The 15521-nt window shown below is 29.2% G+C and overlaps 3 protein-coding genes across 10 annotated transcripts in view; 1 reads left to right on the top strand and 2 right to left on the bottom strand.

The window, feature by feature from the left end:
- Positions 1–10472, bottom strand: part of LOC122526662 — a 30309-nt gene extending 19837 nt beyond the window's left edge. The window contains exons 1-4 of one of the 2 annotated variants that reach the window (XM_043650180.1): positions 10403–10472; positions 10112–10286; positions 9951–10012; positions 8188–8257 (exon numbers count right to left, since the gene is read on the bottom strand). The gene's annotated coding sequence lies outside the window, so the exon portion shown is untranslated. Of the gene's footprint in view, positions 1–8187; positions 8258–9950; positions 10013–10111; positions 10287–10402 lie in introns of those variants that run through there. The other variant, XR_006306138.1, reaches the window with a different exon arrangement.
- Positions 10473–10534: 62 nt separating this feature from the next.
- On the top strand, positions 10535–13512 carry LOC122526673 (piggyBac transposable element-derived protein 4-like). Of its 5 annotated transcripts, none has more exons than XM_043650200.1 (4): positions 10623–10811; positions 11101–11914; positions 12011–13116; positions 13246–13512. In XM_043650200.1, the coding sequence occupies exons 2-3, from the start codon at positions 11391–11393 to the stop codon at positions 13104–13106; spliced, it is 1620 nt and encodes a 539-aa protein (XP_043506135.1). In that variant the 5' UTR covers positions 10623–10811; positions 11101–11390; the 3' UTR covers positions 13107–13116; positions 13246–13512. The 5 variants fall into 5 exon arrangements, with proteins under 5 accessions (XP_043506133.1, XP_043506135.1, XP_043506132.1 ...); XM_043650197.1 differs by adding an exon at positions 10923–11012 and having other exon boundaries at positions 11101–13116; XM_043650198.1 differs by lacking the exon at positions 10623–10811 and adding an exon at positions 10535–10616 and having other exon boundaries at positions 11101–13116.
- On the bottom strand, positions 13291–15451 carry LOC122526693. Of its 3 annotated transcripts, none has more exons than XM_043650238.1 (3): positions 15238–15451; positions 14245–14801; positions 13291–14154 (listed from the first exon to the last, which is right to left on the bottom strand). In XM_043650238.1, the coding sequence occupies exons 2-3, from the start codon at positions 14672–14674 to the stop codon at positions 13943–13945; spliced, it is 642 nt and encodes a 213-aa protein (XP_043506173.1). In that variant the 5' UTR covers positions 14675–14801; positions 15238–15451; the 3' UTR covers positions 13291–13942. The 3 variants fall into 3 exon arrangements, with proteins under 3 accessions (XP_043506173.1, XP_043506174.1, XP_043506171.1); XM_043650239.1 differs by having other exon boundaries at positions 15324–15451; XM_043650236.1 differs by lacking the exon at positions 15238–15451 and having other exon boundaries at positions 14245–15119.
- Between the last annotated feature and the right edge of the window lie 70 nt (positions 15452–15521).

The following is a 15521-nucleotide window of genomic DNA, read 5'->3' as shown; positions in this document are numbered from 1 at the left end:
CAAATTTTTTTCATGTTTCTTAATTTTTTATTATAAAGAAGAAAGAGAAAATTATTTATTACAAAAAAATTAGAAACAATAAATTTTTTCACATCTCGCGCAATTAATAAAAGATGACTTTTTACACAAACAATGATTTATTTTAAAAGATCTGTTGGAAATCAAACAAGATTAACGTTTAAAAATATTTATCTTTCATTTGGTTTTAATAATTTCGAAGCGTACCATGCATATCGAATCATTTTATGAAAAAATTTTGATGACAATTGATAATGGACTATTGAATGCTTTTACGATAACTATCACTCTGGAATTAGCGTTCAATAAATATTAATAAATGTACAAGAAATGTTAAAACTCATGGATATAAAAAAATTATACATGAAATTGTTAATGATTAGAATATATACGATTGTTATATTTGTTAATATATATTGAAAATTTATCTATTTTTATATATCTTTTAAAAAATAAAATGTTAACTGATAATTAAAGTAATTCAAGTAATCAATTTTTTTTTATTATTTGCGCAAGATTTTAAAAAATGTATTATTTCTAATTTTTCTGTAATAAATAATTTTCTCTTTCCTGTATATATTTAAAAATTAAGAAATATGAAAAAAAATTTGAAAACAGATAGAAAAAAATTATTAAAAAAACCTTCCTCCATGAAGGAACTCTAATTAGCTGCACGAGAAGCAAGAGCTGATAGACGGTTAAAATTAAGATAATATAAACATATATACAACAAAAATCAAAACTTTAAAACCTTTTTCTTCAAATTAGGCTGGGCATTTTGAAAAAACCCTTTACCATGATAACATCCTAAAAGTATAGTACTAATATAGATCATTTGATCTAAGGGTAATTTGACGACGCTGAATCGAATGGTGCTAATTTTATTGCAATCTGATACCGGGTTCTCGAAAAAAAGGGTAAAAAAGGGTAAAAAATGGCCTTATCTTATAATCTAGGCATTTAATTGAAAAAAGTTTCAAACAAAAGTTGTAGAGAATTGAAAAATACATAAAAAATGTTCTAAGGGTTATCTTCGTATCTGCAAAAATAAGTGAGAAATAATGAAAAAAAATAATTGTAGAGTGGGGCGCAAAGTCCCGCCTCTCCGTCGGCTTTTACACGCGAGCGAACTAGTGTGCATGCAAGCGTCCGAATGTACTAATTCACAAACGAAGAATCTTCGACAATCTTCGGGTCTCTCGGCCTTTAATGCGAGTACGAGTGGGACAAGAAACCGATATTTCTCTCTTTCTATTTTTTCATTTGGTAACAAGCATATTTCATTTGGCCATCGAGCGTCGAGCGTTTTGTATATCTATATATATCGGCGTGTAAGCGCGGCGTTTTTAAATCGAATCTTGATGTGTATGGCACGCCGTTTTTTTATTATTGTCAAAAATAATGAACATTGAATGAAAGAAAAACAATAATATACTTTAACAGAAACTATTATTATTTAGTTGAGAGTAAAAATAATGAATTAATTTTATGTCTCGCCATAAAATTAATTAGAATAATTAATTGATTTAAATTTTTTGCCTTAACAAGATTTTATTTGTATATCAAATTGAATACGTATTCTCTTTAAGACGAAATTTAAAATTTAAATATTTTTCCTATTTAATTATGTATTTTATAAAATTTTAAATTACTAATTTTTTGTCTCTTAAAAATTTATTAGTCTATCAAATTGAATACATATTTGAAAAAGAAGAATTTTATATCTACATATAAAATTAATTCAAGATATACAGGAAAGGATATTCTAAAAACGTGGAATTTATTTTTTGTCTAGACATAATTTTAATTCATTTTTATTATGTTATAAGAAAACGGTAATGCATTTTTATTCAGCTTCAAAGTCATAAAAATTGTAAGAAAAAAATTGGAAACTTGTCAAGTGGCTCGCTAGTGTAAGTAGTATTGTTTGTGCTTCTCGTGCCGGTTATTGACGTTCGAATCTTTTTGGGGGAAATATTTTTTTTATAAGTTTTTCTATCCTTAGGTTATATAAATTATTTTTACATTTCCTAATTTCTAATTACATACAAAACAAAATTAAAATTATTACAAAAAAATTAAAAGCAATAAATTTGTTTACATCTAGCACAAATAAAGGAAGATTTATTACTTAAATTAAAAATTCATCCTGTAAATATCATCCTAAAAAATGTCTAGTTTCGGCACGTTAAAAATTAATTTTTGTTATTTATTGGATATTATTTAATTTATAATTAGTAATTTTATTGCCCGCGTATATAATAATATTGATTTCTTAATAAAATTTATATCGTTAGTGCAAAATTTGAAAAAAATCTGAGGTGGGACTCACTGGCCGTCTCCTTGTTAAGGATAGAAAAACTTATCAAAAAAATAACTTTCCCACGAATAATCGAACGTTAATAACTGGCACGAGAATCCAAGACGATACAACTTATGCTAGCGCACTACTAAACGAGTATTCAACTTTTTTCGTACAATTCTTAAGACTGAAAATGAATAAGAATGCATTACTGTTTTCTTATAAAATAATAAAAATGAATTAAAATTATATATGTTTAGCCAAAAAATAAATTCCATGTTTTTAGAATATCCTTTCCTATATATCTTGAATTAATTTTATGTGTAGATATAAGAATTTTGTTTTTCAAATAAGTATTCAATTTGATAGACTAATAAATTTTTACGAGACAAAAAATCAGTAATTTAAAATTTTATAAAATACATAATTACATAGGAAAAATATTTAAATTTTAAATTTCGTCTTAAAGAGAATACGTATTCAATTTGATATACAAATAAATTTTTGTGAGGCAAAGAATTTATATCAATTAATTATTCTAATTAATTTTATGGCGAGGCACAAAATTAATTCATTATTTTTACTCTCAACTAAATAATAATAGTTTCTGCTAAAATGAATTATCTTTTTTTTACTCAAGGTTCATTATTTTTGACAATAAATAAAGAAACGGCGTGCCATAAGCATCAAGATTCGATTTAAAAATGCCGCGCTTATACGCCGATATATATAGATATACAAAACGCTCGACGCACGATGGCCAAGACGTAAAATTCTTGCTACCGAAAGAAAAAATATAAAAAGAGAAATATCAGAACGCTCAACAATCGATGGCCAAGGACAATAATACTCGTTATCGCATGATAAATAAAAAGAAAGAAATATCGGTTTCTCCTTTCAGTCGCACTTGCATTCAAGGTCAAGAGACCGAAGATTACCAAAGATCCTTCGTTTGTGATTAGTACACACGGACGCTCGCACGCACACTAGCCCGCTTGCCTGCAAAAACCGACTGAGAGGCGGGACTTGCTTCCCCACTCTTACAATTATTTTCACCATCTTTTTTTCAATATTTCTCGCTTATTTTTGCAAATAATAAACATAAAACATTTTTTATGTATATTTTAATTCTCTACAACTTTTGTTTAAAACTTTTTTCGATTAAATGCCTAGATTCTAAGATAAGGCCATTTTTTACTCATTTTTACCCTTTTTTACCCTTTTTCTCGAAAACCCTGTATCAGATTGCAATAAAATTAGCACCATTCGATTCAGCGTCGTAAAATTACCCTTAGGTCAAATTCTCCCCTGGTCACCAAATTTCAGAAGTTTGGCTCTTTTTGACTGGATTAGGTATCGGCGATGTGAAAAACACACACAGCGCTGCTACTGTAGCTACGACACTACTACAGCCAAAAAAATACGTATCAATGTGAAATTTCAATCCGCGTTTTCTATCTACGGCTAGTTTTCAGAAGAATGAATTTTCTAATGGAGTACTACAAGTGTGCAAAATTTGAAAACAATCTGAGCTGGGACTCACTGACCGTCTTCTTGTTAAGGATAGAAAAACTTATAAAAAAAAATAATTCCCCCACGAAGAATCGAACGTTAATAACCGGCGCGAGAAGCGAAGACGATACTACTTACGCTAGCGCACCACTTAACAAATATTTAATTGTTTTTCGTACAGTTTTTATGACTTTAAAGCTGAATAAAATGCATTACTGCTTTCTTATAACATAATAAAAATGAATTAAAATTATATCTGGACAAAAAATAAATTCCACGTTTTTAGAATATCCTTTCCTGTATATCTTGAATTAATTTTATGTGTGGATATAAAATTCTTTTTTTTTCAAATATGTATTCAATTTGATACACAAATAAATTTTTCAAAGACAAAAAAATTATATCAATTAATTATACTAATAAATTTTATATGTCAAGACACAAAATTAATTCATTATTTTTACCCTCGACTAAATAATAATAGTTTCTGTTAAAATGAAATATTGTTTTTCTTTTATTCAAGGTTCACTATTTTTGACAATAAATAAAAAAACGGCGTGCCATAAGTATCAAGATTCGATTTAAAAACGCCGCGCTTATATGCCGATATATGAGCCGTTTATTTTGAAAATGGCCTAAGTCTATTTATACTTAAATTGAGATATTTAAGGATTTGCGTTTCAATGCAATTATAAATATACGTACAGAATACCAATGAGTTATGCTGCTTATCTAAAGGTGCTAAATTTACAATTCCTATTAAAATAATGGCAATTATTAAGTAAATAATATGCGTTTTCTTACCAAGAATGGAGTTAGGCTACTTTCAAAATTAACAACCAGATTTGTTATAAAATTGGAAGGAACCGAAGTCCATTCAGCATAATTTAAGATGCTTCAAATTGAGGAAAAACAATACTCAGTTTATTTTATATACCTTTATAACACTTTAAAAACATAAATTATGCGATTCAAAACATTTTTTACAAACATAAACTACAAAACAATTTTCTACTCATCTACATTTTGTGAATATGAAAGGGATTTAAAGAAATCATGATGTTCCGATGTGGTATATATCGTAATAAGTCAATTATATCCTTAAATATTGCGGTTGTAATTTGTCTTATATTTTTGTACAGTGGTGTCAATATAATATTTTCGAACTTTTTTGGTCTACTCCGACGTGGTAATAAATTCAGGACTTTAAAATTCTTGTTCTCATTCATTGATATCTTATAGAAAATTTTATACGGTTCATTTTTTGACAAAACCCATCCAACATATTTTTAACCAGTTTATTGGTTCTCCGTTAGAATTCTTTACCCTTTTAAAAATTGCGTCTTCTAATAATTTTGTTCATACAAAATCTTCTTGTCTCATTTCATGTACAAAAAAGCGATAATAATAAAGGAAATTTGCGATAATAATAAAGGAAAATTTAATTCTTGAATTATAATTAACATTTTATTTTTTAACAGGTATATGAAAATAAACAAATAAAGATTTATCTCTCGTGAAGATTGTATCAAGATACAATCAATAGTCCATCATCAATTGTCATCAAAAATTTTTCATAACATGATTCGATATGCATGGTACGCTTTGAAATTATTAAAACCAAATGAAAGAGAAATATTTTTAAATGTTAATCAAGTTTGTTTTTCAACAATTCTTTTAAAAAATCGTTGTTCATGTAAATAGTCATCTTTTATTAATTGCGCGAGATGTGAAAAAATTAATTGTTTTGAATGCTTTTACGAGAACTATCACTCTGGAACCTGCGTTTAATAAATAATAATAAATGTACAATAAATGTTAAAACTCCTGGATATAAAAAAATTATATATGAAATTATTAATGATTAAAATATATACGATTGTTATATTTGTTAGTATATTGAAGATTTATTTATTTTTATATACCTGTTAAAAAATAAAATGTTAACTGTAATTCAAGGATAAAATTTTCCTTTATTATTTTCGCAAGATGTGAAAAAATTTATTATTTCTAATTTTTTTATAATAAATAATTTTTTCTTTCCTGTATATATTTAAAAATTAAAAAATATGAAAAAATAATTTGAAAACAGACAGAAAAAAATTATTAAAAAAAACTTCCTCTATGAAGGATCGAACCACTAACTAGCGGTACGAAAAGCGAGAACGCTACTAGATACGCTAGCGCGCTGCTTGAAAGACGGTCGAATTTAAGATAATATAAACATGTATACAACAAAAACCAAAACTTCAAAAGCTTTTTTCTCAAAAATGGTTGAGCGTTAGGACAAAATACTTTACCACGGTAACAACCTCAAAGTATACTACTAATATACCAAAGCTCGTTAAAATCCGTGTCGGACTAAGTGTAAGGTCCCCTTGTAAGTGACTATAAAGAATTTAGATTAAGATGTTATACTTACTTCATTGATAGAGACATTCAGCGTGTTTTGTGGCTTATGATTTGCATTTAATTTAAAATTTTTTTGTTTTGTTTTTAACCATATGTTTGTTGCTTTGAGCCAATACTACTATATTACTATTATAAAACCAGTATACTTTTACCAATTTTTTTTTTACTTTCTACTTTCTATTTTTTTTTATTTTTACTTTTATCTACTTTCAGTGCGTTACTACTATTATAATGAAAAGTCTAATAATAATTATATAATTTTAATTTCCGTTTTGTTTCACTTATATATTGTACTACACTTTAATTAATGGCCTTTAGGGAGCTTAGGCTCTAGGGTCAATACAATGTTATTAAATAAAGAAATAAATAAATAAATATTAATTATTTTTATGTATCAAGACACAAAATTAATTCATTATTTTTACTCTCGACTAAATAATAATAGTTTCTGTTAAAATGAATTATTGTTTTTCTTTTATTCAAAGTTCATTATTTTTGACAATAAATAAAGAAACAGCGTGCCATAAGCATCAAGATTCGATTTAAAAACACCGCGCTTATACGCCGATATATATAGATATACAAAACGCTCGACGCACGATGGCCAAAACGAAAAATTCTCGCTACCGAAAGAAAAAATATAAAAAGAGAAATATCGGTTTCTTGTCTCACTCGCACTCGTATACAGAATGCTCAACTATCGAAGGCCAGGAAAAGAAATACTCGCTATCGCCTAAACAAATAGAAAAGGGAGATATTGGTTTCTTCTCTCACTCGCACTCGCATTCAAGGCCGAGAGATCCGATTATCGAAGAAACGAAGATTGTCGAAGATCTTTCGTTTTTTTATTAGTACACATGGACGCTCGCATGTAAAACCGACGGAGAGCCGAGACCTGCCCTCCACTCTTACAATTATCTTTTACCATCTTTTTCTCGCTTATTTTTGTAGATACGAAGATAAACCTTACAACATTTTTTATGTATTTTTTAATTGTCTACAACTTTTGCTTGAAACTTTTTTCGATTGAATGCCTAGATTCTAATATAAAGCCATCTGTTACCCTTTTTAACCCTTTTTCTTAAAAACGTGTAATCCGATTCAGCGTCGTCGAATTACCCTTAGATCAAGTTTTCGAACTTACTGATAAAAATGATAAGTTTGGCCCTTTTTGACTGGCCTATAGCTAGTTGTGTACGTGTTTATTAAAAGAAGTAAACGACAAAGAGTATATGAGGTAGGCGACCGACGATAGAATGAAGGATGAAAGAAGGAAATTTATCGGGAAGGATGTTTATTTAAGATATCAAGTATCGAAGAAAGAAAGCATGCTCGCTGCGAAAAAATGTGTATGGCTAAGAGATAAGTAGAGTCTATGTGAGTTCTAGAGAATAAGGACTGTGTGATGTAAGGAACAGAGAAAGAAAATGCGTGCATGACGTATACCTATTAAAAAAAGAGAGGGGACTTTCATATGAAAAACGTATTTGATACTGAACACTTTGTTCAAGTATCGGAGTGCGTGGCATATAGTCATGTCATTTACTTCTTAAACTTATTTAGATACTCAATAGCAATGTATAATTAAAAAAAAAATTTTTAAATCACTTTTTCTTTAACTGAAATATTAAGAATTTGAAGATTACAGTAAATAGGTACCCGGGTATCCGGGTACCCCGGGTACTAAACAGCGTCGGTAAAGTTGGGTATTAACATAAGGGTTAAAGAAATATCGCTTTCTCATAAACTCATATCCATGTTTCCAAAATAAGAATCACAAAACATGGCTCATAGAACGTTCAACTTTGCGCAAACTTTGTAATGAAAAATTCATTCCTTACAACCGAAAATGTATAGAAATTCTAAGCGAGCCTAATATGTCCGAGTTCTTTCGACTACTATTATAATTGTATATGAAAAAAATATGTAAATATTGAACTTACCTCGATATATATTCTTCACAAAAACACGTTCGAAGTGTGTAGAAGCAGCATCCAAAATTTACACAGTCATCTGTAATGTTTAAACGTTTTTTTAATGTGTAAAAACGATGATTTTTGCAAAATGAAATATGTAACGTTGAAACAAATTGTCTGTTCCGAAACGTCCAATCGTTCAATAAAGAAAAAAAACTCGAAAACCGATACAAGTATGCATACAAAAGGGCCGCCCTCACCCCTACATTAATACCTTTATACAAACAACAAATTCCAGCGAGTACGAGAGACAGATATCCCTACCTTTACTTATCTCAGTGACTCATAGGACTCTCTCTCTCTCTCTCTGTCACGTTTTCTTTAAATTTAGAATATTTTCAATAATTTTAATACTCAAATTTAAATTACGTACATAATTGAATGCCCCGAATTGTAATGTGAGAATTAAAATTATGTATGCAATTTAAATTTCTGAACAAAATTTGACGGAATTAAAATGATGTACTTAATTTTAATTTAAATATTTAAATTATGCACATCATGAAAATCGGCAATGAATATTTTGCGTGGACACAATACAAATTCTGTGTGATTTTTAATTTATTTCAATTAATTGAATTATTATAATTGTGGTATTTCAATTCGATTTTGAAATAGTACACGCAGTCGTAGTATAATTTAAATTTACCGAATTTAAATTCCTATTATTTTGTGGCCTATTCAATTTTTTTCCTGCAATTTTTATGACTTTTAAGCTAAAAACAAATGCATTAATGTTTTCTTACAACATAATAAAAATGAATTAAAATTATGTCTAGACAAAAAATAAATTCCACGTTTTTAGAATATCCTTTCCTGTATATCTTGAATTAATTTAATGTGTGTAGATATAAAATTCTTGTTTTTCAAATATGTATTCAATTTGATAAACAAGTAAATTTTTACAAGACAAAAAATCAGTAATTGAAAAGTTTATAAAATACATAATTTAATAGAAATAATATTTAAATCTTAAATTTCATCTTAAAAAGAACATGTATTCAATTTGATATACATATAAATTTTTGTAAGGCCAAATATTGATATCAATTAATTATACTAGTTAATTTGATGTGTCGAGACACAAAATTAAGTCATTATTTTTACTATCAACAAAATAATAATAGTTTCTGTTAAAATGAATTATTGTTTTTCTTTTATTCAAGGTTCACTATTTTTGACTTAAAATATTTTTTATTTAAAAACGCCGCGCTTATACGCCGATATATATAGATATACAGAATGCTCGACACTCGATGGCCAAAACGAAAAATACTTGCTACCGCATGAGAAAATAAAAAAAGAGAAAAACCGGTTTTGTTTCTCATTCGCACTCGCATTCACGACCGAGAGGCCCGAGAATAACGGAAGACCCTTCGTTTGTTGGTACACAAGGACGCTTGCACGCACACTAGTCCGCGCACGTGTAAGGCCGATGGAGTGGCGGGACTTGTCTCCATTCTTACAATTATGCTATACCATCCTTTTTCCAATATTCTTAGCTTATTTTTGCAAATACGAAGATGTACCTCAGAAAATTGTGTATGTATTTTCAATTCTCTACAACTTTTGTTTGATACTTTTTTCGATTAAATGCCTAGATTTCGAGATATCCGGTTCTTAACCCTACTCAAACCTTTTTCTCAAAAACCTGATATCCGATTTTTCGAGATTTCACGGAAAAATGCGAAAAAATATTAACACGAATCGACTCAGCATCGTCAAATTACCTTTATATCCAATTTGCTAACTTCCTGATAAAAAGTCACCAGTTTGCCTCTTGTCGACTGAGCTAAAAATATTTAATAATAAAATTGATACTTATATATTTTTTAATATGGGCGAAAACTTTCGAATCGCTTACAACTGTTCCAGGAATATGGTAACTTACATGTAGTAAGCTGATCACTGGTTGTTAGATTCTACAGATACTGGGCAAGTACGTAAAGTGGACAAATTAATGATTTATCTAGTTTCCGCTAGAGAGCACGTCGTATGCCTTCACATATACATTTAGGTTTTCTATTGCTACGGCCAATAAGTAGGACGCCACTGGTGATTAATGCCTAGAAATATTTATTCAGCTCGACAACAATAATAGAAATTATATAAAGTAATTGTAAATGTGACTCTTAAACACGTGTTTATGCGGCAAAGCGTTAAACTTTAAAGATCTGACTACCTAGAATAGAAGAAAAAAACTGACTAAAGAGTAGAAGAAGACCGACCACGTGAGCGAAACTGGCACTCGCTTCTCTTGTGGTTATATCGCCTCCTCAGGCGCTCGTGATGCCCTCTATGTCGATCGTGCTGTTATCTGACGATACTAGCGGGAGTTGGCTGAGACGCCACATACATAAAAGTGTATTTTAGAATTTTATAAACCTTATCTCAATGTGAGAGTTCTTTCTTATTTCTATATTGTTCTCTGTTTTCTTACAATAAATACGTACACGCGCTACTTAGCCTCAATGAACAGCACGGCACTATAATTATTTTATGTACAATTATTTTTATTACAATTATTGTTACAATTACTTTTACATCAATCAAATCAATTCGACTAACATTAAAAGACACGATAGAAATAGGTAGTAATATTTAATTTGATCAGTTGAACAATAAACAAGAAACTACTATTATTAATATTAGATTTTCTTATTATTGACATAATAGGTATAAGTTTTGTATAATTCTTTCAGGGAATTATAACCTAAATGTGTGAATGTAACGTAGAATTGCATGTAACTAAAGTAAGAAAATATCTATGTGTCTAACTTGTATTGTTTACGGTTGGTCCAAACAAAATACCACGAGTCAAGCTCGTGCTTATAGCGTATGTTTAAAATTTCTTACTATGAGTCTTATTTGTTGTTGTAGGACAAAGGGTTAACAAGGTGAATACTCAGTGCAAATCATTGGAGTTTCTTCTAGGGCCAAATCTTAGACTCGGACTGTAAACAGCATAATAAGCTGAAAAAGCGATAAGATGTAATGCGTCATTTAAATAATTTTGCGGAAGGCTCTTACAAAGTATAAAAGGCCTTGAAGTGGGAAAAGCGATAAGCTTTTTGAAGAAAGATCACTACAATAGATTTCACTGCATTTATACCAAAATCTTCGTACAGTTTAGCAGTATTTTTAGAAAATCTTTATTTTTGATCACTAAAATGTTTGTTAGACAGCACGAAAGTGTAAGTGTAAATGATTCAAGTAGTGATGAAGAAGAAATGTTCAAATTTCCCAGAAAACTTAGTAATATTATTGCATCAAATTCAAGCTCAGAAAATGAGTTTTTCAATGAGACTGAAGATTTTGAAGAATTATTAGAAAACCTGACTATAGAAGAAGAGAATGAACAGACTGATAATATTGACCCATTTGATAATATCCAATGGATGGAGTTTACCGGAAAACAAAAATTATTTGAATTCACTGGGAAAAGTGGACTTCTTGTGAAACTACCTCCCAGTATTACAGCGGGTCAAGTCCTTTCTCTTTTTCTGAATGAACAAGTGATAAATCTTATAGTGATGGAAACGAACAGGTACGCAGAGAAAAAATTTTTTCACAATGCAAACAGCGAATATGCTCAAGAAAACGGATGGAAACCAACAAATTCTGAAGAGATCAAAATATTTCTTGGACTATTGCTTTGGATAGACTTGGTGCAAGTACCACTAACCAAATGTTGGTCAATAGATCCTCTTTATAATTTTCCATTTCCTCGTAGTAAAATGTCTCAGAATCGATTCGAATTATTATTATCAAATTTACGTTTTGCAAACAGCGAAGCCATACAACCAAATAATCGACTTGGGAAAGTGTTACTATTACTACAGATTCTTACAGATAATTATCAACAAATATTTTTACCCGGCCCAGAAATTGTAGTTGATGAGACTTTAGTTCCTTGGAGGGGAAGGCTCATATACAGGCAATACATACCGATAAAGTCACATAAATATGGAATAAGACTATTTAAATTATGTTCTGCGGAAGGTTATACGTGGTCCATTAAAATATATGCTGGAGGAGATATCTGTGGGATCAACCAAACCTGTGGGATCATACCCGAAAACGTTTGCATCGAGCTCATAAACAAATTATTAAATGAAGGACGTACCTTGTTTATTGATAATTTTTATGTAAGCTACGAATTAGCAATAAGGTTGTTAAATTTCAAAACCCATGTTGTTGGAACAGTACGTCACAACAAGAATTTTATGCCAAAAGATGTTACGCTTCACCGATTGAAAAGGGGTGAAATGATATCACGGGAAGATAATAATGGCATTGTAGTGCTGAAGTGGAGAAATCTACGTGATGTCTGTATATTATCATCGAAACATGCACCTGTTATGGTACCAATTGCGGATTCTTCCATTCTTAATAGTAGTCGTCCAAAAATGAAACCTTTAGCACTAATAGCATACAATAATGGAAAGTCTGACATTGATAGGAGCCACCAAATGGTATCATATGCAACAACAATTCGGAAGAGCATAAAATGGTATCAGAAACTAGCAATTCACTTCCTAATAGGAATTTCTGTAATGAATGCACATATTGTTTATCAAAAAGCAACGAACCAGAAAATAAAAATAAGAAAATTCCGAGAGCTTATAGTTCGAGAGTGGTTGGAATCAGAAAACGCAAGACCTCATACAATAGAAAAAGCATTTCACCAGCTGCAAGTTCGAAAAAATCCTCAGGGCAAATCTATAAGAAGAATGTGCGTTCGGTGCTATGCAAAACAAAGACAAACTCAACAACGCCAGGAAGTAAGGAAACATTTACAAAAAACCATAACGTATTGTCCTGAGTGTCCACGGTCACCTCAATTATGTTTCTTATGTTTTAACGAATACCATCATAACCAATAAAATATTGTATGTAAGTATAATTTTAATTTGTTAGTATAATATAAGTATATTTTATGTTTTATTATTTTTTTTTTTATTAATATAAATATGTTTTTAATATTTGTTTTTGTTTACTTTATAGTTTATTTTTACTTTATAGTGTGTATACTCATCTTAATTATGTTACAAATAAAATTACTATAAATTACTTTTAAAACCCTGTTTTAATTGGACATTAAACATGATAATTGGTGGTCCCGACATGTTATGAAGTTTTCACTTCATTCGGATTCTTTACAACTTCTTTAACGAAGTACATGGTTGACATAGCAGTTGTCAAGTCTTTGTCACTTATTTTATTAATAACTGCAACTATTGTATTAAATTAACATCTACGAGTAATAAAGCCTACATTTCTTCATTGAAAGTTGATATTAATTGTATGTACGCTAAAAATTCCTTTAACACAGTCTTCTCGTGATTTCGAATAAACTGATTTGATGAAATATAAAGACAAATTAAATGAAAGTCATGATTTAATATATATATATATATATACATAAATAATAGTTTATTATTATACATAACACGTTCGTCATCCAGTAGGTAACGTTCTTCTTGTCCAATTTCAATAAAATTTTGAATCGGAATTTTAAAAAGAATTTAATGGAATAAGCATTGAAATATAAATATAAAATATACACCTTATAATATACTTTTTAAGATTTTATCCTAAATATAAATTAAGGATGTTTTGTGTGTGTAGGTATATTGAAAATGATATGAGAATACTTTGAAAAAATTATAGATTAATCTGACAAGTCTTCGGAAGCTCCTAAAAAAGATGAAGGATTTTTTTACAATTGACTTTCTACAGCTTGAGATTGCTCTATAGTTTTTTCTTTTTCTAATTTGGCTGCTTTTCTACAACTTTCTTTTGCGACATCTTCACCTGCTAGTCCGACTTCTTTTCCATATTGTTTGAAAGCTCTGAACCCAAAGCTTGGTATGTCCATGCACGCAAATAATTTTTGGAGATGTGTCCAACCTAATCCACTGTGTAATGCACCTACAAATGAGAAAGATTCAGATAAGAAAATCAAGTTATTACATGATATAAATTAATACAAAGGAAAGTGAATAAATAAAGAATTATTACCAATGACGGATTTATAATTAATATCGTAACGTAGAGACCGTTTATCTATAGAAGATTTTTGTTTTCCGGTATAGATTTCATTTATAATTAAACACTTGTGGCATTTAACCATCAAAATTGACGCTAGCCCTATGCGTCTTTCTGATTCAACGTTCTCCAAAGACAACGCTTCCTTACATGAAATACACCACAATTGTTTGCCCAAGTATTTCAAATTAACTATACGACATCCTTCAAGTAATTCTGCTTTCTTTTCCTCATTTTTATCATTCACTGGCTCTTTTGAACTTCCACTTGCTTCATACTCATCAAGTTTTTTACATTGCTCTCTTAGTTGGAGACCAAGTTCGATTTGTTTTACTCGTTGTGTATAAACTTTTTGACTGACAGTTCTTCCTTTCCATCGATATTGTTTTTCAGATTTTGGCATGATATTATAATTTATTTAAAAATAAGCACTCTCTTTCAAAAAATATAAAACACTAACCTCGAACAGCATCAGTATTGTAAATAAACAATTATGTTATTGCACAATGCGATACGCATACTTTTTAGCTCTGAATTTGGAGAATATTACAACTATTACTATTAAAATGTCGCGGTATTGTCACGTTTCAATGAATAGAAATCACGCTTATTTTATTTAATTAATTTAAATAAAAATAAATTAATGATTTTTTTCTAAGATACAAATCTGTCTTCTAATTTTTTTTTAAGTATGCTGAGATAATTTGTCTCATGTCAGTGATTTCTAATATAAAAAATTATGGTATTTTTTGTATGTAAAGTTGAATTCAAGGTACAGTCACTGACAACATTTTTTTTGTAATTCTAACAGATATTAAAAATTTTACTTAAAAATTAATTAAAATTAAACGAATTTCGACTTTATTAGAAATTTGATATCAAAAACTGATGAAAACAATATTTTTGTTTAAATACCTTACTTTAAAAGATATTGAAAGATATTAGTTCAGTGAAAATTTGACATACTTTTTTCTCCGATTGTACTGACTAAAATCTCTCATCCTTAATAAAAATTAATAATAAAGATTAATAAATTATATTGATTAGTTTACGTTCTGGTACACCGACAGTCGAATTTGGGTCCCACGAAAAACTCAACCGAACCATGGTGAGCGACGAACGTGTTAAGGAAAAACTTTACGATGTAGGATAGAAGCGCCAGTTTTGGATACTAACAATTGTGAATAATAATATTAATAATTTAGAATATTTTACTTTGATATATTAAGAATATAAAAAATACTATTACT

The sequence above is a fragment of the Polistes fuscatus genome, unplaced genomic scaffold, assembly GCF_010416935.1.
Source record: "Polistes fuscatus isolate 324 unplaced genomic scaffold, CU_Pfus_HIC Scaffold12, whole genome shotgun sequence".
Lineage (NCBI taxonomy): Eukaryota > Metazoa > Arthropoda > Insecta > Hymenoptera > Vespidae > Polistes > Polistes fuscatus.
Note: the sequence above shows the minus strand (reverse complement) of the source record. Positions and strands in the feature narration are given on the sequence as shown.